We start from the raw sequence: 27,256 nt of genomic DNA on the forward strand, positions 1-27,256 counted from the left end.
TGTGGGAGTTGGGAAACATGCTTATGAACAGGAAAAGGTTTGTGGTTAGTGAGAACAACATCCTCTACCACCACAAGTGTCACCAATATTTCCACTTCAACGCCATTAAAGTACATACAAGTTCAAGTGAACTTATTGAGAATACTGGATGTCAAAATTACAAAATGTAGGTTATTATTATATTGATCCTTTCTTTCACGAAGATAATTACCTATCCAAAATAATCAGATTCAGATTCTTTATTCAGGTAAAGGTACATCCATTCAATTACATACATAGTGATGGATTTAAAGATAGAGATACTTCGGGAGACATCTCCCGTCACGCAGGGTGCAGTTGCACCTCCACAGATCTCCAGTATCAGCTCTTGATACTGGTAATGGCTCAAAAGGGCCACCACTTACGGGCTATTTATGCCCGTGCCACCTTTTGGATGGCTTAATCTTCATCTTGGACACATTCATGGGAGACATCTCCCGTCACGCAGGGTGCAGTTAAACTCCACATATCTCCAGTATCATCTATTGATACTGGTAATGGCTCAAAAGGGCCACCACTTAGGGGCTATTCATGCCCGTGCCACCTCTTGGGTGGCTTAATCTTCATCAATCAATCAATCGATAGAGATACTACAAACAATACCTAAAGCCACTAGTACGCATAGCGTTTCGGGCAATCCCTAATCTTTAACTCCTAAATTAGCTAGCTCATATAACTTCGTTTACCCTATCAAAGGCTGCCTGCAGGTTCATAAATACTTGATAGTTATTTTCAGCACAAACATTTAATGTAAAACGTACTTTTGCTTTTGAGAAATACAAACAAATTTCTGGACAGCTGATCTACTAAGAATTAAAATGTTCACTCATTCTCTCAATTTAGCTAAACCAAAAAACTAAGGATATGGGTCAATACACGCCATTGACTTCAGGGATGAGGATGACCACCGCTTTACCTCCCCCTTCCCTCCTATCCCTATTTACTGGGAACCGTTGTCTCGTTCATGGTAAAATAGTAAGGTTCCAACAATAGGCTTTTCTCCATGATGTAGTTAAGCATGTCATAAGTTACTCCCTCCTCTTCAGGGGTGGTACACTTCCCAATCTTAATTGACACTTATACTTCATCCCACAAACTATCTTGGCATGTGACATCCCTCAATATTTCCTGACATAGCAAGAACTCACGCTCCTGTGCCAGGTAAGTCCATTAAGTCCACCATAGCCCGTGCTACTTGCCCTGCTCCTGTGCCAGGTAAGTTACAGGCTCACCATAGCCCATGCTACTTGGAACTTATTCAGAGTTGCTAAAATCTATAACAACAGCAAGAACTTTCCAAGAACCTGCCTAGTCCATTCTTGCTACATGCAAGTTTGAATGGAGATAGTCAGCCCTGCTAATGACCAAGGGTCATTTTCTGCCTCTACCATGCTGTCAATTGGGGCCGACACCTTCAACCCAGAGTCCTGCAGTAGATGTGCAGGTCAGGGTTTCATCTTTTCTGAGCTTACTTCAAATCAAAGCTTACCAGGCAGCTGCGGCTCCACAAGGTTTTCACCGTGTTCGTAGGGTGTAGCATGGTGCTCCAAACGAGCACCAAGCCATTAGGGTTTAGCCTGAGAAGTAACTACCATCTCTGGTGGTGACCCCTCCCACTTCAATTACAGAGGCAGTTAAGCAGTCCCTTTCTGCGAGGAAAATAGCGCCCCTCACATCCACTTCCCAGCCCCAATCCTTATCCTTGGGAAGATAGCTTTCAGCTAGGACAGAAAGGCATCAGTTTTCAAAAATATAGTTAAAAGTACACTTTGAAATTAATTCAATAAAAAAACGTTCTGGCAGCAAAAATTAAGATAAAGGGCTCAAATTTACACAAATCAGATCAATTAGTTTACAAGGGTAAGGTTAATATACAAAAGTAAAAAAAATCAATAAATTTAATATTTTTATATAAAATTCCTTATGAACATTTATGTATAATAGATGGGTGCAGGAGTGTGGTGCTCATTGATCCATGATGTTGTGTAGTGTGGATAGGGTAACAAATATTAAAGAAAATTCTTTAAGTATTTATATCTTTCACCATACCACTGGATAATGATAATGTAAATACACGAGACTAGTATGAGCCCCCATTATACGAACTCTCGTCCTTTAGAGCAGCTTTTCAATTTTCAAGTCCCTTTGTGCGAATTCACTATATATATATATATACAACAGTACTGTATATATATAAATAAAAATTTCCACATGACCCCACTAGTGTCATGCTGTGACTCATACTGACCCAGTCAGCAACCACTTTAGAGATCTAAACCTCTTTACTTTCAAAAGTTCTAATAAATCAAGGTGATTTCACATGTGTTAGTGCAACTGGTGTTGGTGGCAGATTAGTAGTGACATTTTCCTCGCAATGTGTTTTGCTATTTTTTAACAGTAAGACTTCAAATAATAGCAAAAACAAAGATAATTTAACTTCAAAACCAGGATCAGAATCAATATGGATTATTGAGTATTTTACATATATGATTTGAACTCCCTTTGAGATGGCAACATTCTCAACACTAGATAATTCTATTGAGCTGTGAGAAAATGATTAGGGAGAAAGTTAATGGCAAGGAGTGAATTGCATAAGAGATGCTCAAGTAAGTAATTATCAAATGAAGGCACCAAACCGGGAAGGCTATATAAGAGATGCTCAAGGAACAGAGGCACACTGATCATTTAAAATGTTGTGGACTGTCTTTGCTAAGACATACCTCAACTTACATTAGATCTTGTGGGGAATATATCTGGTAATATAATGACATGAGATCACTCCAGTGATCCAGCCAGTTATTTTTACTAAGTGACTGTAGGGTTTTTGATAATAGTAGTAGTTATCAGATTTATATTATGATGCAAGCAGCAGCAATGTGTAAGTTTGTCTATATATAGAAGTGTTTATACATAAAAGATGTTTGTCTCAATTATAGCAAACAAAGGGCTGTGAGAATACTAGAGGACCCAATAATGAAAGTATCTGTGATAGCTAAATAGTACCGTACCATGTTAATTTGTTTGAAAATCAAAGTTTATAGTGTATATATACTGTGTAATGGTAATAAAACTTAGTTTAAAAGAGCTCCAGTACTATACCATGTACATATTTTTCCAATCTAATAATTATTAGATAATTGAAAAAAAAAATTGACAAGTTTTAATTAAGTATTTGGCATCGGCTTCAAGCAAATTTACAAATGGTAACAATACAGTAGCATTAAGGCACATTTCTGGGTAGCTTTGTTGCCAAAGTTAACACATTTATGGTTGCACAGTTAGACAATTCCATACTAATATATCTGGACTACATTAAAATGAATGAATGAAATTATACTTCCAGTATGACTAGATTTGCCTTACACAAAATTATTGATGGTGTCAATAATACATTGACCTCAAGCAGTAAGGTCAAGACAAGTCATCTCCATTCAGTAAAATGCAACCAATTTATGAATTTAGTACAGTACTGTATGTACAAATTGCCCCTTACAGCATTTCCATTGTTTCCGATATATAATATCAATTTTATACACTAAAAGCACCATTTACATAAAATCTGATACTTAGACATCTTTTAAAGCTTACAAAATTTTAATGGCGGCAAATGTCAATTTTTTTTTGCACACAGAATAAGGCAGTTATATCTTTTATTGTATTCAATATTATATACAATAAACACTATACAAAAAAGAAAATATATTTTATTAATATGGAGTGTAAAAGTACACACAATTTATATTCTTGTCTTCAGCAACTACCATACCCACACATGGGTCATATATATATTATGCAGAAAGGGTTTATTATTGTACATCATCAATTCAAGGTTGAATGAGCGTGTAGTAACATTATGCAATTTTCGAAAACAAAAGACACCGAACTACAGATCATAATGGTATACATTTTATACATGTTAATTCAGTTAATACCAAGACATTTATATATTTTGTACTGAAACTAATGTATTTTGAAAAGGTTATGAACAACTATTAGATAATAAGAATAAATAATTTACCAGCTTTGAAAGTTTTTCTGCAAAGGTTTAGTATTAACCACTATATTGTTTATAAAAAATAAAAAAAAAAAATTGTTGCCGAGAGCAGCTAACCACATTATCAATGTCACTATGAAGCACCAAACTCTCGCATCCAATTCTCATACTTTTCCAAGTCATCCACAGAGACAGACTTGTTGCACTTCTGGATAGCTTCGTGAAAATCTCGTTGAGTGACTGGCAGGTCCAGCTCTTCCTTCGGTAGAGCACGGATTTCATCGGGAGTAAGTCCAGCTATTTTTCGACGCATTGACATCATGGATGCATCCCTGAAATACATTTCATGAAGAACAAAACTTTTAGTCTGATTTTATTCCTTTAAGTCTGCAGTTAAATGAAGCATGTTATTTGTAAGGCTGGATGAAAAGAGGGAAGTCGTCTGACAAGAGAAGTTCCATTCAATGATGATACATTCCCAGTGATTTGTTCACATGCAACCACACACCAGTACATGGATTGAGCAATTGGAATGGAGGCGTCCAATTTTTTGTGACAAAGTACAGTGCAGTTTTTAAATAACTTAATGTCTGAAGTAGCTTGTACTGTAATGTTAAACAATGTGACTGTTGGTGCTAGAAAAGCACAACTTTGCAGATATATTTACCAATGAGGCTTGCAATTAAGAAAATACACAGACTACTATATAATGTTATGGAAACCATTAAACTTTTTAATTCAGATTTAGTAGAATTCAGAACTGCCCAAAGACCTAAAATCTGTATTATTAAAAGAAATTACAACTTTTGTTGTATGTACTACTAAAATATTGCTGCAACACTTTCTTACCTGCAAACATTCGTAATGTCCGCTCCTGAATACCCACACAGCATCAAGGAAATCTCACCCAAGTTAACACTTTCATCTAGTTTAACCTCCCGTAAGTTGATGGTTAGCAGAGCCACCCTTCCTTCCTCTGTAAAGAGAATTAACTAAAATTAGCACAAAATTAAACTTTTGTCATTTTGTCATTTTATACCTTGTGAGAATACTGCATCCCTCACTGAGAAACAAAGTAGGCCACAGAATCATGGGAGACATCTCGAGTTGGTCTTACATGTGCCAGTTTTCTTTGCAAGGAAATACTCTTTTCATTCAACTGCTAAGGGAGTGGGAGGTTGCTCCCAAGGAAATAGTTATGACAATGTGATTAGCGACTTCTGTCCATGTTCCTAGAAAATTTGCTTCCAGTTTATACAATAAACTATACAATGACCATCTAGTTTCCTTGATCTTCAAAAAGTTACTTAGACAAAGCAAATGTCATTTGTTGGCGACAGAAAATGTCACCACAAGCAGCAGCACAAAGATCAGAAATTATAGCTCTTTCAAACCCCTCACACTAGCACTTCACATACAGTACTGCAGTTCTGTATTTGTTTTGGTTTTTACAATTTTTACAATTTGGTTCTGTTTTTATAATTAAGGAATGTTATGTTTTGTATACGTCAGCAGTTAACATTTCTAAAATTAGTATATTTATGTACTAGAGGTTTTCCAAATTTAATATGGCTAATGTCACTTAATTTTTCACCATGTATTATAGCCAATTATGGAAATCTAGTTTTAATCTTGCATGCCTATTTTTTCAAAAGTTATCTGGGTATTGTTAGCCAATAAAAATAGAAAAAAAAGAGTGTTTGTGCAAGTCAGTTGAGGTTGCTCAAGTTCCTTTGCTCACCATGGGGTTTATTGTCTTGCATGCATGTCCAGCCAGGGCATTATGGCTTTATCCAGTTCTATACCTGACTGTTTGCAGTTTTTCAGAATATGCTTGTGTTCTTATAAATGGACATTCTTATTACCTGTTTGAATTTTTGGATGGCACTGGAACTTAATTTTGGCCAAGCTGCAGCAGAGTTTAATGATACCTGTACAGCCTATTAGAGCCTGTGTCTGCAGATATGCCTAAAGGCAAGGTGAATTCATGCAACAACCATCACAGTTCTGGCTCAATTCAGGCTAATCAGCTGTTTCAAGCTCTTATCAGTTAGCTGCCCTAATGTTTCCAGGTAAATTCCAATTTCCCCGTGTTCCACAACAGTTCACTTCTACACTGTTCATCTCGCATACTGCTAATGCATTCAGGAAATATTTTGCATTTCATCACATTGCGAACATATCTTTGGGAATTGACACGTTCACAAAAATCTCAAGCAATATCAAACCAAAGCTGAGCTTGGTTCGAGATCGAGTTGCTGGCACCAACTGCTGTAAAGCTGGAGGAGATGGGTCAGGTGGCTGTTCCCTCTGGGAATGTGATGGAGGCCTGGAGCCTACTCTCATGGTTGATTTTCAAGTTTTTTGGGGGGGGATAAAATTAAAGGTTTTTGCTTCCCAAGGTTCCTCGGCTTTCCAGGTATCTTACATGACAGTTTCGGATGGGCCTCTGGTGCAACTAAGGGTGTCTGAGCAAGAGAATGGTCGTGAGGAGAGAGCACCACATTTTAGCTGAACTTTTCTCAGTAAACGTGTATTATGAAAGGGACAACCAATATTTCATATTAAGATATTTAACACTGGTATATGTGAAGCTAATGTATCTAGACTTTTTTATTTTTTATTTTACATAATTTATGCCATTACTTTAGGTGATAATGCTGTTTAGCCTGGAGTGGCTAATTAAAGTTCCCTACAGAACAGCTACTTACCATTGGGCAGAGGTATGTAGATTCTTTTCTCCAAGCGCCTTCTGAGAGCTTCATCTATATCCCAAGGAAAGTTGGTAGCAGCTAAAACCATAACTACTTTTGGTTCTTCAGCACTATAAGGTAAAAGAAATCAATGTCTAATAAATGTGGAATATAGCATGACATGGCAAAGATAAATTTCTTAAAATACCAGTTTTGGCAACTTTCAAATTTCAGACAAAAAATGATAAAATGTTCATTTCCTTTCAACCTATCCATTTTTACGGTTAACTGAATATAAAGCATAAATGAAAAATTATGATATCTATTTAACAAGTTATAAATTTATTGCATCAAGTTTATATAAAAATTAATTAAATGTTATTCAGCTGCATTAGGATAATTGCAGAAGGTATTTCTTACCTCTTACACTTGCATTTAACTATACAAACACCATTATGGAATTATTTAGTAACTGTACATGTCAACAATGAATACATGACTGACCATTATGCAGTAGGACTCAACATGGCATGATATTCTATGAATTCAATACAAACAACATCTGCATAGCAATATTTTACAAATGAATGTTGCTATGTACATGTATATATTACATAATGTACATAGCAATATTTTACACAATATATACATTACACTATATACATGTAATATATACATTACATAATGTACATAGCAATATTCATGTGTAAAATATTGTGATGCAAATGTTTGTATTGAATTCATAGAATATCATGCCATGTTGAGTCCTACTGCATAATGGTCAGTGTCATGTATTCATTGTTGACATGTACAGTTACTAAATAATTCCATAATGGTGTTTGTATAGTTAAATGCAAGTGTAAGAGGTAAGAAATACCTTCTGCAATTATCCCAATGCAGTTGAATAAACTGGTAGGTATAAACTTCACTAATGTGTATATAAAATATGCCAATATGAACATTGTACAATTATGTATGAAAAATCTAAAAAATTCAGATGCACATCTCAATACAGTATTAGGAAATTAGATGAACATCAAGTCGTGAACAATTTCAAAATTATATCTCATACCAGCAAAACCAATCATGTTCACATTTGCATTTCTTTAAAAACTCCACCGAACAGATTTCCAAAGTATTGCGCTCTTTTTTTTTTCCCCCTACAATTTCTAATCTGTGTTTCAGTTTACATTCTGCCATGTACAACATACAACATTCCCATTGGCTTTTTTAATAGCCTCTCCTTTAACATCTTGAAGTAGCTTCCCACTTTCTGAAATTGCTTAAATTTTTACCCAACTTCCTCATTCACACTTCATCACCTGTTATTGATACTTCCAATCCTACCAAGCAATTCCACTTGTTCCATCGGTTTATGCAACTCGACACACTCCATACCCTAATGTCATCTATGAGCCATTTCATCTCGTTTCATGTGATCAGATACATTCAGGTACAGTATTCCTTTTATTACTTTTGAATCATACCTTAAAATGTTATTTTCGTAAGTACACACTAAATTATAAATTTCTGCCCATTCATCACTTGCATAATGCCATGTATACTTCAATATATTATACTTATATTAATAACACTTTTTTATTACATGTACAGCACTGTATAGGGAATAAGTTAATATGGCTTCAATCACTTTAATTTTTGTTGATGGACTCGATATTACAAGAAACAGAGCCTTGAGAACACTATTGAGAATATTTAAAACCAAACTATGATTTGTTTTCATAGAGTTGGCATGGTTTTCGTGCGCTTGGGTATGGCTCTGCTTTTTGAAAATTAGTTTTGAGGCTAGGGACCTGAGAAATGAATTAGATGTGATTACATTTCCCCCCCCCCCCCCAGACATGTTCATTTGGCAGTGGTCTATTATAGGTTGAAATGAAAATTTTGCCAAGTGAAATTAGCCCACAGGGCATGGGAAATGTAACAGAGGCATCTCCAGTTGCAACGAATCCCTCAATGCAATGAATTGGGGTTGGTCCCATATAGATCATTGAATTGAGACTGTTCTGCACTGTCATGGTACAGAGCATATTCAATAACTAAAGCCATGCTAATCTTATTAGACTTTAATATCATACACATACACCTTAAATTATGCCACAAGATGGCATCCATTATGCCATACCACCACTATTTTAATGGTCTACCTACTACTAATTTTCCCAATACAGCTCTTATTATTCTCAGACCATTCAATCAACATTTTCACTTCCATTAGGCTTTGTTTCATATAAACCTAGCACACAAGATATTTTCTTCTTAAAAACTTTCCATCACTTCCAACATCTCTAGTTTTCCATCTAACCCTCAAATTACAGAGAAGACTGCATTTGTTTTCTAAGGCATGGGTAGGAAGAAGCTCTAGAGCCAAGACCATTTAACCTTCATGAGAAGTTTATTAAGATTGGTCCCCAGCCAAGTCTGCCGATCAATTTATCAGAACATAGGGCATGTCGGGGAGGGGCGGGGTTAATAGCCAAAGCTATTCTATCCTTTTGAGATGTATTTTTTTCCTGTCTCAATAAACATACTTTAACTTGAAGGTATGTATGAAGCACATAGTCACAAATGATTGGGTTGCCACATTCCTACAACACACTTTAAAATATGAGAACCTTACTCTGTTGACTGGATGCCATCCATCTGCATGAGAAGTTCAGACTTGACTCTTCTTGAGGCTTCATGTTCAGATTCTGACCCTCTTCGAGAACAGAGGGAATCTATTTCATCTACAAATATTGTGCTGGGAGCATAGAATCTAGCCTGCAAAATAAAACTCCATTGCAATAATTTTATTTATAACAAATGTGATATGTACAACAAAAATTTAGTATGCAAGGTAAATTATCACAAATTACAAAGAACAGAGTAGAAAAAATCACTTGCCATTTCAAATAAGAGTCTAACTAGCTTCTCCGATTCACCTCTGTATTTTGAAGTGAGAGTGGACGACGAGACATTGAAAAATGTTGTACCACACTCAGTTGCTACGGCCTTGGCAAGCATAGTCTTTCCTGTGCCTGGTGGCCCCACCATTAACACTCCCTTCCAGGGTCTCCGAATTCCCTAATATGGAAAGAAATAAAAAAAAATGCAACTAAAGTGGAAGATAAGTCTTTATACCTTACAAAGAAATATTTTACACAAATTTATCCATACACAAAAAGGCAAATTTACTGAGCCCAATGCAACTTCACTCAAGAATTTTGTTTTCAGATTTACATTTCTTTGAAAGTTAACCCTAAAGCATAAGAATGGTGACTATAAACTAGGTTTAAAATGTTTTATTTACAATAAATTTTAAACACTTCAAAATCAGGTTCAGATTTACAAAATTACTGCAAAGCCATTTTGACGACACTATTACTGGGAAGACCAGACAATTCTATAGTTGTGTTTGGAGAAAATCATATTTTGTTCAATAATTAATAATCATGCATGTGGTGCTTTTATATTTTTTTGTTCAACATTATATCTTAAAAGTACACACACACACAAATGTAAAGCCTGCTGTATCATGTATTGAACACTATCAATATCTGATGAAAAACAAATTGAAACAGAAAAAAATTAAAAAATTGTTTTGATAATTTGAATAATCCCTCCAAAAATGCAATGTCACAAATCCTCAACCATATCTATACTAATTATACTATATAACTTTGGTTAATTATGTTCTTACAACAAAGATGCACTTGTTGGCAACTCACCACTGTTGCAAGTTTTTCTTGTTACTAAATCAATAAAATATAGAATGGGGTAGCTACAACTATTATGATCATGTCTTTATGCCTAGACTAAACATTTATGTAAACAGTGCCTTGTGAATGTGAATTTAAACGAGTAAACAAAAATACTGAAAAGAAATGACTGTGCTCTCACAGCTTGTGCCACCTGGGAACAAGACTGGCATAGCTGACATGCAGCTCTCTTAACATTATTTTGCAGTATAATGGACATTTTAGTGAAATGATTTCTATATCATAAACTTTATATGATAAATATTAAACAAGGAGTTAGATGGACTACACTGACTTATTGTATCAAGTTAATAATCACACATTTTGCTTTACAACATTATAGTGGGATATCACTAGAATAAGTCGTGCTCAAATAAATTCATGAAAAGATCAAATTAATTCTAAGCAGTAAAAATTTATTGACAAAATTTAAAATAATAGTACTTTTAAAGTCCATTATCTTCCAACCTTAAAGAAGTCTGGCATCAGCATAGGTAAGACAACAGCTTCTTCCAAGAGCCTTTTGGCTTCAGTTAGATCTGCAATATCACTCCAACGAATACTTGGATTCTTCTGTACAATATCACGCTCCAACATCTCGACCAAATCTCTGTCGTATCCACTAGGATCAAACTTCTTTTCATCTTCATCGTCATTTCCAGCACGGCTCTCAGCTTTTTCTCCCTGTGAAAAGGAATAAGTTATTGTATTTACAAAATCACAGTATATTTCCAAATCAAAGTGACAAACTTGGTATCAATACTAACCTCTAAAACCCAGACAGCTTTATAAGAAATACATCCAAGCAACTGACTAGCTTTGAAGTCGGCTAACTCCCAACCCCATACAAAATTCTGATAAACATCAGGTTTGTGGACATTTACATTGAAAAGTTGAATTGTTGCTATACAGCACAGCAGTTTAAAATTACTAGTAATTTCAATCTATCCATATTTCACAAGTGTATTAATAAACTGATAAAAATCTGAATTCCAGTATGGTGATCAGATAGAAAAATTAGTTACTTGAATGTATTAATATTATGGAAATGTTTGAAATTTAGGTGTAATAATGTAAGCCTAATGTAAGGTGTGTTTGACAAATCAGAAGCATGCAAACAATACAGTTCTTTTAAAAACAGTATTTTGAGTAGACTAGTGAAAATTTGTATTGGCTGCGATTGATAAAAGTGAATGTGGACAAACTTAATGTTATGGTAGAGAAGGGAAGGAAATTGTGTGCGTAAAGAATATGAATGGGGGAAATGATAGAAGTTGTTGATCAGTGTAAATATCTGCAATGTGTGCATGATAGAGGAAATGGTGCAGTTGAAGTTTAGAGTATAGTATTTTAAGCCAGGTGCAATAGAAGCCTTGATTATGAAATAGATGCAACCAGAAGGCTGTATGGAGTGGCTAGTGCTGACCCTCACATGGATAAGAGATGAAAGTGTGATGACTGGGAAGAGAGGAGGAGAGAAAGAAGGAAAAAAAATATGTGAAAATGTATTTTTGGGGCATATTTAATGAATGGGTGATGGTAAACAGATGAATTTGAGTGAATGTGAGGGTAGGTGGAGGAGAGGTAAGGGAACCATCAGGAGAAAGGAAAGTGCCAAGCCATTATGACTATATAGCACTTGGAAGGGATCACAATAAAAATTTAGGATGGGACGGGGGAAAGGAATGGTGCCCATCTACTTGGATGGTCAGGGATTGAATGCCAACCTGCATGAAGCAAGATTATCACTACTGTCCAGCCCAAGTGGTTGAGCAGGTGGCTGGTAAGATGAAGTCCGGACATGATGAACAAGTGTGAGGAAGCATGGATACTATACAGTATCCATGTTTCTTTCTCAGGGAAGATTCCCGTCCCCACACCATCAAAGTGGGAAAGAGGGTAATGATGGTGAATGAAAAACTTTGAAGACCCAGATGAAGCACTAATCATCCTAAGCCTCACTTCTACAACCCTCATGATTTACTTTTTCAACTGAAGATCAAAAAGATTATGTAATATTTTTAACCAATGATGTTAGAAAACTACCTATTATACTTTTTACACACCATTTATAAGTACAGCACAAGCCAATGAGCTTAGTATTTAAAGATTAAACCATTTCTCAAGCATTTGTTAACATTTAACATACCTTATCATCCTTCTTGTCTCCATCTTTCTTTGCTTTACGGTCACTTGACTTATCATCTCTTCCTCGACCGGTCTTGGATTCAGTGCTCTTCTTAGTCCCTGGTTTACTCGCACGCCCAGATGCTGTATTCTTGCTCGAGTCCTGCCTCCTGGGGCCTCGCGTTGGCTTCACCTGGGCAGTCCTGTGCAAGCAAGAAATTATCCCATATGAAATTAAATGGGAATCCTTGGTATGACCCTCTCCACTTTTGAAGAAACTGGTACATACAATACAATGGTATATATACATACACCACTGGTATTGCATACTGCATAGTACCAGGGATATATATTCAACTGGTATTGCATGACTGTATAGTACCAGTGGTATATATTCAACTGGTATTGCATACTGCATAATACCAGAGGTATATATATTCAACTGGTATTGTATACTGTATAGTACCAGTGGTATATATGCAACTGGTACTGCATATTGCATAAGACCAGTGGTATATACACTGATGTATATACTGGCATCTATATCCATAGACACTGGTATATGTAAGTACAGTAATACTGTACCTCGAACCTGAATTTATAATTGTAACCATTTCCAGACCCCGCGATAGAAACTATACTAATTCCGAGCTACTGTACATTAATTTTAAATGGTGACCCGAAGCTTCATCATCTTTCGAAACAAGATTAATTTTTGGATTTGTCAGAAATCTACATCTCTTAATTTTATAAAACCCTATTGGATAAAAATAATATTGTAATGCCCTTTGATTATAGCTCAAATAAAAAATATGTAACTAAATGAGCCAACCCATAATGCACTTTAAGTAGGTAGATGATTTATATTTTCCTCAAGCTTCAACATTGTATATTTTTAGTCTTTAAATTGCATTTTATTCTAAGGCAGCATTGGCTGAACACCAAGAGATAATGGAACAGTATACTGTACATTAATGCAAGCCAAAATATGTTTTATGAATAAAACACCAAGATGAGGGTTGACTATCTGTAGGTAACTTTTCCTGTACGGGCTTTTAAAAGAGCTTAATGTTGATGCAGAGCCAACACTTACAAACGTAAAGAAAGGGGAAGGTGCAGTGATGGGAGATACTTTAGTGGGGGATCATGATCAAATTTACATGTAAAGTATTAATAGTTAGAGGGGGGGGGGTTTAATAATATTTAACGACTAGATTATATGCCCACTTCAAATGCTTTTTATTGTGACAACTTTAGCATCCCTAATATTCATGAGGCACTTCACCTGGTTCCTGTGCGAGACAAGTGCTAATGGCATTATCACCACTACAAGCCTAAGTATTTACCTTTAAGTTTCACCTGCAAATAGTTTATCAATTGTTAAAGCATATAGTATACAGCCCTACTGTGCCAGTGACGTTAATTCTGCCGATACAATCGTCAGTTGTAGTTATTTTCTGCCACAATCCCTCTACTATTCATTACAGTTTGTCCTGTTGAAAGGATAACCTGATTTGTTTATGTTTATACTTGCCTTTCTACTTTCCTTAAAGAGGTAGAAAGAGCATTTCAGGTTTCAGGAGGAATTAGTGATGTACTGGCACATTAAGGAACTGCTGGTGATGAATCCTAATAGCCTGACAAATCTTATCACTATGCCTCATTTTGTCCTATTATGGGCAAAGTAAATGTGACCCTACTATGGTAATAGACAAAATAAGGCATAATGATTGGAATTTGTTAAGGCTACTAGGATTCTTAGCCAGCAGTTCCTCAAGGATGAGTGCAATAAAGATAAAAATAACATTAACAAAGCAGATTCGGTGCAATGGGTCATTCTTCAAACAGAAAAGATAGCAACCACCAATACTTGCAATGATGCCAGTATCCATATAGGTATTTTACAAAATCATTCCCTACTTTAAAAAACAATGAGGTCATTACAGCAATGTAGCCACTACAGCCTGTAACAAAGAATTATCACAAATCTGATAAAGAATTCGTGGGTGGAACATCCCGAAACATGGATGCAAGGTTTTACGAATGCAATTGCACCTTTGCAGATGAGGCAAAGATTTATGAGAGAAACTATGTAGAAAGAACACAGCAAACCTCCTGATGTAAACCAGGTCTTTCAGTGAGCCACAGTATGATGTTCAATGAAGGCAAGTTTCAGCTCCTACACTTTGGTAAAAACTAAAATAGCAACCATAAAAAATGCAGTCAAATCATACTATAGAAATGAAAATCAAACAAGATGAGAGTAAATCATGTCAAATGACCTTACTTTTAAAGAATCCAATAAAACTACAATCACAACTGCAAGAAAAATGACAGGCTGGATAGCAAGACCCTTAAAGCGTGGATGACAATTTATAAGACCCTTAAATACAAGAAATGACAAAATGAAGGTGGCACTTTTTTGTTAAGACACTAGTACTATCTCAGGTGAAAGTGTTGCACACTAACATCCAAATACAAAGCCGGAGATGTCACTGACCTGCAGAAAGTACAGAATTTTTACTGACTGAATCCAGTCAATAAAACTAAATATATTGGAACCGTTTAAAATCCCACAAATTCCCAGGCTTTATCACACCTATATTTAAAAGCCATGTATGGAGTTTGCCTCAATCACTTCACTTCTAAACACAGTGGCCATCTATACTGAAGGTGTTCAAGTTTTACAAATTTCAATATTAATACAACAAATACTGTAATACTTAGAGATGTAGCCACAAAGCTGCGAGAATCCCAGAACGTGTTGGTTGTGCTACGAGTGAAGCCCAATTTCCTTACTCACCGTTGCTTCCTATGGGGCTGCTGCTGTGAAGGATCTGCTGGAGTGTTGTGGTGCTGGTTCGCCATGCTGCTGTTTAGTGTTTAAGATATGGTGAATGGATAGGTGTCATTTTTCATGTCTTCATTATCATAAAATGCTCCCCAATCTTCTACGAGCTGATAACTCTTCACCCCCCATGAAAGTGGGAAAACAGGTAATACAATACAAACAAGTAAGGCTTGTTCATCAACGATGTGATTACGAACGGTGTGAATAGATGCCGAGCTAAATACAGGTATTATTCATAAACAGCAAGAGATTGCCAAAACCAATGGCATATTATATTCACAACCCTCTAAATGACACCTAGACTCCTTTCTGCATCACTAATGCAGAATCCTACCTCTAGAGTATTCCACCTTGCATTACTTTTGCAATACTGTACATCAATCTAGTTAGCTGTACATGTATCCTACCTTTAGCAAATCTACATATATAGCCTCTATACTTTTGTTTAAAACCTTTGCTTGTTGGATTACCCAAGAGCATTCCTCGAAGCTATCTACCCACCAAACCCTTTCCTCTCCTTGCCCCCCCCCCCCCACACCTTATTGGATTGGTAGCCGATTGACAAATCTTAAGAGGGTCAGAAGTGGGGGAGGGGAAAGGGGGGAAATAAAATAAAAAAAAAAAAAAATAAAAAAATAAAAAAAAAAAAAAGTCAGGTAACCATAAACACACTAACTTCGCCTAAAATAGCCTTGACTGCCATGAGAAGTTAATTGGTGCCAAATTTCTGCCGGATTTCCTAATGGGAGTAAAATTAGAGGGAACAAAACCGAGGCCCCAGACCACAGGGGTCATCTGAAGAAAGCAGCATTATGGGACACACAATACTAGTTTTGGATGTCAGAAGCTCTACCATGTTTCATCTACAAGATGTTAGGGAAATAATTTACGTAAAAGTTAACGAAAAAAGGTTACCACTATTATCCTAGCAAATCGGTACGGACCTTTTTGTCATAATCTAGAGATTCTACAGTTTATTTATAGGGTATCCAATTCATAGACCATTTATTTTATCCAGTAGTGCTACATTGTCTCTCCAGCTTTGTGCCTCCTTTTGATAATTACTTGCTTACAGTATTCAGACACATTTAACTAGAGTGTACTCAATTTTTCACAAGACCTCATTTATTTCGTATATCCAGGTTATTTGACCAGTATACTGAACACAATCTACAAACCATATCTGACCTATAAAGTTGGCAAAATCCAAATTCAAATACTTTATAGCTATCAAACAGCTGAATGAGGAACTGCTGAACATTTGACTTGGTGCACAAACTAGAGGATCTGCAAATATACTAGCACTAATTACGTACCATGTACAGTACCTACGAAATCCTATTGTGAAATTTATTGCTTTACTCTTACTTGTGATCTGCTGGAGTTGGTGGTGGCCAGACATCAGGATCACGAGGTGGAGGAGGACCCCACACATCTGGGTCACGTGTTGGCTCCTCAAATGATGACATTCTTAGTGAAGTGCCTATTACATGAAGCATTGTCATTTTAGATAGTTATACTGTATTGATATAAATATTTAAAAGTTTGATTAAAAGAGCAGCTAACCATAAATTCCAGCTTTGTGGATTGCAGGGTTTTTGGCTACAAGTGTACATAAAACATTCAATCCATTTTTTTGCTAATATACTACATAACAGGTATAAACAATGTATGGACCACTGGCTGATATGATCCACATTCTGTAGTACAGTATTGAGAAATGGGAAGCCAGAAAGAGCAGATAAACCAAAGAAACTTGACAGAACTACCCACGGATATAATGGGAAGAGCACTGAAACAGGCGAGGGAGTATCCGTCAAACTGGAGGCAAAGTAACAGCGAGGATAAATCAAAGGAGATTGATAAGCAGAGTACTGCAAGGATCAATACTTTAACTAATCCTTTTCCTTTTACATAATACATTAAGTACATGGATAAGGAATAGGACTGTGTTGATCTTGGTGAATTATGGAAAGCTTGAAAATAATTAAGATGGGCAAAGATGGCAAAATGCTCCAGAAGGACCCAGACCACTTACAATTACTCATTGGTCTGAGATATCTACTATTTCAACCAGGTATGCTACAAAACTGGTTCCAGAACAGATAAATGGAGTAAGTGGTAAACCTGAAGGAGATGGATCTTTCTACTTTAGGGGAAAGAGGATAGAATTACATAATATAGGATCATAATTTTGGTCAGGGACAAAAAAGTTGAGCATGTGCAATAGCAGAACAAGATGTTCTGGATGCAGGCTGAATGCAGATGATCCACAGGGATGCAAGGGAACATTTCTTTAGCTTAAGAAGGAGTACAGTAATTGGAGTAAACTGGAGATAAAGGTACAAGCACAGCCCCTTGATACTTTGTCTATTTGTCAGCCAGACTATTCATTCTGTCTGCCTCCGATTTTCACTGCTGCATGCTGGCAGGTGCAGATTTCAGTTTCGAGGTAATTGAATAGAAGAATGGTGCCTCTACTGTAGGTATTAGCCTCAAGTAGAAAAACCACCACAGAATTAAATGGAGGTACTATACTACAGAAATCCAAAGGCAGCCATTGCATTAGATGGCAGCAGGTAAAGACGTAGGGCCCATTAGGTGATGCTTTGTCCTGAACATACAATTACAGGGCTACAATTTTACAACCCTCACTGAAAAGCAGAAGTGCAGTAGGCATGTTAAATGAATTCTAACAACATTTTGGACCCAAGACTTTCCTCCATTTTCTCTAAAACATAAGGGTTCCAACTAGCTGAATATATGTTTATTCAAAAAAAACTTTTGAAACACCTCCAAAGGATATTTAATCAACTGGGCTGCAATTCACATGTCAAACTACAAGCAGTTGCAGCTAACAGTCTGGTTGACCAGACCACCAACCAGGAGGTCTAGTCAGATATGGATCACGAGGACACTGATACCTGGAACCAACATGGTAACTACAATTTTTTTTTTAATATAAAACTGTCAATACCACACTACAGAATGAGAATTGAAAAAGCCATGGTGTGGACTTGAACCTTGCACACTGGGCACTCCCAAGCATATAGCGCATGTTGTGGCCGAGTGGTTTAGGACATGTGCTTGGAAGTACCCAGTGTGCAGGTTAAATTCCTTACAACAGCTACAAAATTTTCTCATTGATATATCACATTAATGAGATTTTAGTCAACATTCTCTAGTAGCAACAACAGTTCATACACAGACACTTATTTTATGCAAGTCAATTAACTTTGCTAGATGGCATATTGAAAAAGATTGGTTTGCATCTTTAGAAATACTTTTTCACACAAACCAAAAGGTTTGTGATAACTCACCCAAAGGTCTGTCTGAGAGAGCTGATGGATTGTCGGATTTGAATAAGGATATGCAGTTCATAAGTTCCTTCAAGTTCTCATACTCTGCTGCAACTTGCTGTTGTACCTAAAATATAATGCCAATTTTTAATAAAGCACCCAAAGGGTTACATGAAAAAGATAAAAATATTGAATTGGCAATATACAATACTGCCCCAACCTCTTGAGGTTATCTTGAGATGATTTCGGGGCTTTTTTTTTTTTTTTTTTTTTTTTTTTTTAGTGTCCCCGTGGCCCAGTCCTTGACCAGGCCTCCATCTCTGAGCCACCATATGATGTAATGCTTCCTGTGACCACCATGGGTGACAACTTCAAGCAATCTGCCTCATGGTATCGCCAACTGAGGATGGCTCGATGCATGGCAGAAGCATAGATGGCTAACTGACGAGTCAATCATCCATGGCTTATTTCCCACAAATATGAAATTCAATTCCTCATAACTTATTTCTAACTTGTACTAGTCTAGTGACATTTTTCTAGACTTAAATTTAATGCATTTAATGAGACCTTGACACTGGTGCCATATAATCCTGAATTGGTTTGACAGACTATGTAATATACAAGGTCCTGAATAACTATTTTCTGATCTCTAAAGGAAGTTTTTGTGTTGACCAACCTTGCAAATGCAGCCAATATCCATTTGATGTTTGTTTCTGGAGGCAGGTACAGTGTGATACCATCCCTCAGGTATTTTTCCATTTGATTCCATTAGTTTCCACATCCATTTGGTACTATTACAAGCATTAAGCTTAATTACTTTGCGCTTGAGTAAAACTTTATTAAACACTTGTTGGAGGACAACTCATCTTTCAGTTTGTTCAGGTCATCCTGTAGTTTCTCGTAGTTTTCTACAATATTTATCCCCCCTCATTTTTTGCTTAAGTAAACAATGAGGTATCTATCCAGTCTGGAAGAACATTTACACAGCTTATGAATAAGATAGCAGCAGCACCGACTGCATATGGGACCCTGCTTGGAGAGATTCGCCACTCAAGTCTCCCTTCTAGCTGTTATTTTTATCATCATGCATGGTATGCCTGCAAGGCACACACTCCTGTTTACCTGTAATTGACTTCGTGTTCTACTTTCCAAGTTTAGTCTAGGGCCAAGTACGTTATGTGGTAACTAAAGCTGTTGCTTGGAGCAGCCCACAGGCCCACATATCCACCACAGCCCAGTTGGTTCGGCACTCCAAGAGAAAACTAGATCATTTTCTCCATGATGATGTCCACGGTTGTTCCGGCAATATTTCTTATACTCGCTGGGAGGATGTTGAACAACCGTTTACCTCTGATGTTTATACAGTGTTTTCTGTGCCTATGGCACCCCTGCTCTTCACAAGCCACTTTTTAGTAATTAAGTGGATGCAAGACGTCATAAAGTTTACGTATCTCAGACTTGCTTTCTCCTATTGAATACAGTGAAGTCGCACTGCTTTTACTTCATTGTAAGAGCGGTGCAATGGAAAAATATTGGAAGACTCTCCAAGGAGAAAATCCAAGTACAGTATGTATCTCAACAGACCGGAACCAAAATTTAAAAGAAATAATAGTTTAAAATTACTTGTCAGTGATTTTGTACTAAAATGTGTACAAAAAATGCACTATCGTTAGCACAATAATATTTTTTATAAAGACAAACATATAAAGGTTGGCTGAAGTAAGTCTTTGCAAATGAATGGGGCCCAGAACAAAATTACTACATGTGAGTGAGACTACTGTACAGTATTTATAATATAATATTATACTATTGTTAAATTATGCAAACAAAATCTTTGTACTGTATAGACACCTTTGGCGGTTAACTTTCCTTGAGAGGACATCCCATGTAAAAAACCGTACACAAACTAACCTGCTGCCATTTTGTTTTTCGGGTTGGGTTCTTGGATGGTAGCAAGCAGGCGATGGATTTGCTGTACAACACCCTGATAATACACAGCTGCTGTCTCGTACTGGCTGGTCAGGGCCATTTCACGTGCCAGCCTCATATTTTCACAAATGTCCTGAATATTCACCATCATGGCAGACTGTAAATAAAATATGATTAGTTTTGAATCATTATTAATCATTAGAAATTAACTTTTTAAGTATTCTGGGCATAAAATTACTTTTAATATCAATTAAAGTGAGTGAGCTCTCAAAATTACTTTTATTATCTATTAGAGTGTGTGACAAAGCAGCCAGGGACATTAAAGGTGACCTGCCAATCTCTAGTGCCCTTGCACCATCACCTATCACAGCCACTTTTAGTAATTATATTAACTAAAAATAACCCCTGCTTGTCAAAAGTTGGGTGAACTCCATTATTCATAGTAAATAATGTAACATTTCTTATACTGTTTGTCCCAAAAGCATGGGGTTATATGTAGTGGTTTTAGTGGCATGCAACCCACCCCCTCCATTTATTGTGCCCTTGGGAAATCTGGTCCCCATTCATGAACAGACTTGGGAACACCTTCTAGCATCTTGTCCTATTGTAAGTTGGGGACCAAACTATATACAGTACTGAATATTAAACATTATGTTTTCAATCTTATTTTTTTTTTTCATTTTTCATTTTAATGGCTGTTCGGTAAGAGTAGGCAACAAAGAAACCTTTTCTCTCAACTCGATAACAAAGGCAGAAAAATTTCAAATTGTTATACGAGAGAATTGAAAACCATTTTTACACCAACATCTTCCCAGAGTAGGCAATTTGAAAATGACACCTGCAGTGGTTCAGATCAATAAATGATACCACACCAGGGTTTAAGGCAAGTTAAACTCTGAACTATTATAGAGAACAAGGGGCAAAATTTGTCACTGCTTGTTCACTTTACACAAATATATTGTGCTCCTTGTGACTAGAGTGTTGCAATACAATGAATCATGCATTTTATATTAGCACAAAGACCAAAAATTGTAGTTTGAATATATTAGGCTACTTACAAAAAATGTTTCATCAGGTGTATATAAATACAGTACAATGATCCAAAGGCTCGTGGGGTCTCCTAACCACAGTGGTCTATGTGCTGGGCTTCAAACAGACCCGAGCTCAATCTCTAGGCAATTCAAGTTGAGAAGGTTTTCCCCTTCACCTGATGCCTCTCTTTACCCATCAGTAAAATAGGTACCTGGACATTAGGCAATTACTGTGGGATGAATTCTGGTGAAGGTCAGTAGCTGGGCTTGGGTGACCCCCAACTAGCCCACATACTGGCTTCCTGTCCCGCCACAACAAATGATAAAAATTAACCAAATTGTGGTTAATTCTGTAACCACATTTATTTAAGTTAGGTAAACAAGCTGTTAGGTATACAAGCAGTTGCTGCACACATTAAAGCTCAATTGCTGCCTCTTGCCGATGAATATCTGGGCAGATACATCAATGAACAGCTTTATGAAGGTCGGGTTTTAACACTGGCATCAGTTCCCTGCTATAGCCTTGACCTTTTCATGACCCGACCTCATTTCCATCTCTTAACATGATACACTAACTACACACACTACATCAATGCGGAACATAACCATAAAAGCACCAATCCTCCATCTAGGTACACAAGGAACACACACAGACAGTATTTACCAACTTGTGATAGTTGGTTATGTTGTGTTGTGACTTGTGAGAGGGAGAGAGAAGAGTGAGAGACTGAGGGGCGCCTGGCGACCAGTGGCACCTCACCCCTCCAGGTGCTCCCGCTCACCACACACAGATGGCGCCCATAACCCCATACCTTAACCTAGGCCTTTATCATCCTTATTTGCTCTCAACTCTCCAATACATAACGTGCTCGTGTCTGAAGCTAGACAAATACAAAAACATTATTAATGATGGTAACAGTCCATTTCATGTGGGCTCCGTCTCCGAATGCATGATAGGAGATGATCAGTTTAGCCAAAGAATCTGCCTTGAAAGGAGAAATTGAGTATAACCTTGGATTGTTAATAACCAGTCCAAGAACTTCTACAAAAGCTTGTAGATTTGAGGCAAAGGAAATTCGACACCAGTAATTCCATCTATCATACTATCATGCAAAAGGAGCCAAACATCTATGTATCATCATCCAATAAAATCAGCAGGCTTCTAGATGTTACTACTGATCGGCTAAGAGACAAATATTTCTGGGAATTTTCATTATCTGCTGATATAGATCTGACCAAATGTAAACTGTGTCAACAAAATTACTCACAACCTGTCACTATGTGATGGAGTGCGAAAAGATACGTGAATTCAGATAATTCTGTAACAAATGTTGAAATGTGAAAATATTTAATTCAAAATTATCTGCTGCCAGAAGTCTCTGCCAAACACCCCCAGTTTGCTAACTGTAGGTAGTAAGCGATTGTAACCTATCCACCGCTGCCTACTGGATGGGGGGCGGTGTGCAGGACAAACATCAATTGTGACGCTTGCTCCCCACATGTCAGTTGCTTAATTTAGAAATTGTATTTGTGGTCGGTCTCGGGCCCATTGGTAATGTGACTGGGCAATGAATTTTGTAACTAGCTCAAGACTAACTTGCTTAGCTAAATGAATGATGGGGGTCAGTCTCTGAGCCCATTTTGTGCCTCTAATCCTTTTCACTTCTGCCAACAAGATGGGTATGGGGTGCATAATAAATACATTAAACTAATTACCTGTGCAGACCAGGAGTCACAATAACGTGGCTGAAAAAAAAGTTGACCAAACCACACACTAGACAGTAAAGAGACGACGTTTCTGTCCGTCCACCATTATCAAGTCGATTGATTGATGATTGATGAAGATTAGGCCACCCAAAGGTGACACGAGCATGAATAGCCCGTAAGTGGTGGCCCTTTTGAGCCATTACCAGTATCAATAGATGGTTCTGGAGACCTGCTGTGGAGGTGCGACTGCACCCTGCGTGACGGGAGATGTCTCCCGTGATTATCAAGTCGATTGTGATGAGATTGATTGATGAAGATTAAGCCACCCAAAAGGTGGCACGGGCATGAATAGCCCGTAAGTGGTGGCCCTTCTGAGCCATTACGAGTATCAAGAGATCTGTGGAGATCTGTGGAGGTGCAAGTGCACCTTGCGTGACGGGAAATGTCTCCCGTATTGTGATGAGAGTAATTGATGATTGATGAAGATTAAGCCACCCAAGAGGTGGCACGGGCATGAATAGTCCGTAAACATGTGTGTTCAGTCACATATGCTTGGGGGACCATTCAAGCTTGTCCGCATGTGTGTTGTGTTTGGTTTTGAATTTGTTGAAATCTCAACCTCTGGAGGGTTAAGGCCACAGGACGAGCTAACTAACCATCTACCAAGAAGTACTGGGATAAACTTGTTCCCAAGAACATACAAATAAAGAACTAGCAGAGGGCCTATAAAAGGTAGATCACATCTAACCTAAGCCTGAAACAATTTGAAGATCCGACGCCTTTTATCCAGATAATTTACAGCCCTATTAATTTCCAAAATTGTTGACCAATAATTGGCCTTATACAGTTTCGTTTTTATGTACTTCGGTTATATCCCCTCCCTTATTCTTCGCTTTCCTAGAACATGTAAATCAAGTTGCCTTAATCTTATTACATGGAAGTTCCCTATTCTGGAAATAGCCGTTATCCTTCTCCATACACTTAATTTATCCCTTTCTAATGTATAATGCATAAGACAGTCCATATACGAGCTGCCTCGTATGGGCTATTGGCCCACAGGAGGCAGCTCCTGTTTATATACATCCTAACTCTTCTAATTTTTTTTTTTTTTTTTTTTTTTTGAGATATATACAATTGTTACATTCTTGTACAGCCACTAGTACGCGTAGCGTTTCGGGCAAGTCCTTAATCCTATGGTCCCTGGAATACGATCCCCTGCCGCGAAGAATCGTTTTTTTCATCCAAGTACACATTTTACTGTTGCGTTAAACAGAGGCTACAGTTAAGGAATTGCGCCCAGTAAATCCTCCCCGGCCAGGATACGAACCCATGACATAGCGCTCGCGGAACGCCAGGCGAGTGTCTTACCCTACACCACGGAGACTGCTGTGAATGTGAAACTATGCTCTAAGTAATTCATCTATAATAAGTATTATTAATGTTACCTGTAAATTGTTCCATATATCAACTTTTCGACCCAGCATTACCCAGGTTTTTCCTCAATTTAAACAGTTCATATGAATTCTTTCGTGTTCTATTTTGTGTTTATAGAAAAAAAAAGACTACCATTGAAAATAGAATTAAGTCGCACGCAGCTGATAATAGTAAAAATAAGGGTAGTATATTAAATAAGCACTTATGGCTGCAGCTGAACAAATCAATATGGAAGGTGAACAGAAATTGACTAATACGTAGTTACTAAATCTATAAAAAATAATAAAAAGTCCTAAGATGCTCCAGGGGCCAAAATATTTACCAAGATGCTTAAAGAATTTCGAGAGTCCTCGACGTCTTGCATAATTAATGAATCATTAAAGTCGAGCAAAGTACCCGAATTGAGGGAGGGCTGGTAATGTGGTGCTGATTTTTAAAAGAAACTGTAGTTCAGTTAGCTTAATTTCTATTGTTGGATAATTGCCTGAACTGTTATTCTTAAAAAGGTCATTGGGTTAAATCTAGAAATCAAAATTAAAAAAAAATCACTGTACACCGTTGTATAAGGAGCCGTTCAGGTTTACAAATTTACACAATTTGTTTCATTATATTTCAAAGAGACAATAAGAGGAAGAATATCTTCCCATTCTATATCTTTACTTCAGTAAAGCCTTTGATATAGTAGCTAACGACACACACAACCTAAGTCAAATGGTACTAGGGATTATTTAAAGCCATAGGGACTTGTTATTTAAACGAAAAACAACGGGAGACATCTCCCGTCACGCAGGGTGCAGTCGCATCTCCACATATCTCCAGTATCAGCTCTTGATACTGGTAATGGCTCAAAAGGGCCACCACTTACGGGCTATTCATGTCCGTGCCACCTTTTGGGTGGCTTAATCTTCATCAATCGAACGAAAACAGTGCCAATTTAGTAAAGTCCGAGTGGGAAACAGTCGCCGAGTAGCGTCCCTAGGCTATCCTGGGAGCACTTGTACGTTATCTATACAATATTTAAACAAGATTGACGAGCAACATTACCGAGTCTTAACTTGTTCAAGGGAACGAGATATTTGATGCAAAAATAGGACAGGAAGTAAAATCAAAGGAGCTCAAAATCTCTTCAAGGCGATGTAGGCGTAGGCTTTAAAATGGACCATAGAGTGACAGATGCAGCTCGGGATTTGTTGGGGTTTAGAGAGACGATCAATTTAATATACTTTCCTTGTTCAACAGTCCACAAACGGACTATTGCCGCAGCTGCTCGACACTTTAATTCCCAAGCAATCAAGCAGAGCAGAAGCAAATAACATTTGATTCAGAAGGCTTTTTTGTTTTAAATATATATGCATTTCTAATAAAGGAGAACTTACACTTATTATTATTACATATTGCACTAGTTTGTGTGTTTATTGCCTTTGTCACATTTTCTTCAAATAAATGTCACTCACCTTGTTGACCATGAGGTACCAGCATTCCAGACATGGTTCTGCTATTTTGAAATTGCGATCCATGTTTATTTTCCAGCGGCTATTTCTAGTTATGCCACTGCAGTAGTATACCCTACGCTTATACTAATGCTGTATAGTATATTTGGACTTCAGTATAACAGTCCAAAGAGCATAATGATCGGTCACAATAGACGGTATTTATAAACCTTCTTTTACTATTGAAATAAATATATTATGCAACCAAGTCTCCACACATTTGTCACCAAATTTGTATACTTGGAGCTCGACCCAAACACCCAACGCTCTACAGTGGCTGTTGTCAGTTCCTGATCTGTGATTGGTCAGTCATCGCCCCTAGCGGACCCTAACCCTAATGAAGGAAGGCAGGAAACCTCAAGTATAAGCCGTTATTACACTCACGCGACTCCAGTTGTTGGACATACGCACGAACGTTTATATGACGGTGATGTTAGCTCAACAGATGGCGTTAGTGTGAACGGTTTTCTTTGATTTACTCTGATGTTAGTTCATAGAAAAACATTTACTTAGGTAATCAGAGAAGTTGGGTACTCGCCAATAGCATCAGAGGATTACAAGGGATTCACCTATAACAAAAGGGACATATAGTACTTTTTAAGTAGCCTTTTTTGTAGGAATCTAGTTCATCTCTCCGAACTTCCATTACACTTTTATTACAGCATTACATATGAGATTATTATGCACATGGATATCAAAATAACGTGATGTATCTATGAGAAAATATTGAGTCAATACAATGAGCTCGAACTCGCGGCCTTGGAGTCCCCAAACACTTAATTCAAGAATCGTCCATTTGAACCAGACTGCTTATCAAGCTTCCCTTGCATCCCCGAATGAATGTCCATTCCCCGTGAGCTCCTCTCCTCGTTGTTAATGTCCACCCTTTTAGAATCTTGTC

General features: G+C 37.2%; 1 protein-coding gene across 1 annotated transcript; it reads right to left on the bottom strand.

Annotated features, from left to right (window-relative positions):
* Nucleotides 1–1,923: 1,923 nt before the first annotated feature.
* Nucleotides 1,924–26,665, bottom strand: LOC138371121 (katanin p60 ATPase-containing subunit A-like 1). Its single transcript, XM_069335952.1, is given in 13 exon segments — nt 1,924–4,365; nt 4,883–5,009; nt 6,745–6,857; nt 9,368–9,510; nt 9,634–9,813; nt 10,956–11,171; nt 12,637–12,817; nt 15,418–15,486; nt 16,834–16,948; nt 18,786–18,891; nt 20,676–20,696; nt 20,698–20,850; nt 26,320–26,665. Coding segments are annotated over 13 exon segments (1,686 nt in total). The 5' UTR covers nt 26,383–26,665; the 3' UTR covers nt 1,924–4,166.
* Between the last annotated feature and the right edge of the window lie 591 nt (nt 26,666–27,256).

This window comes from Procambarus clarkii, chromosome 34 (genome assembly GCF_040958095.1).
Source record: "Procambarus clarkii isolate CNS0578487 chromosome 34, FALCON_Pclarkii_2.0, whole genome shotgun sequence".
NCBI lineage: Eukaryota > Metazoa > Arthropoda > Malacostraca > Decapoda > Cambaridae > Procambarus > Procambarus clarkii.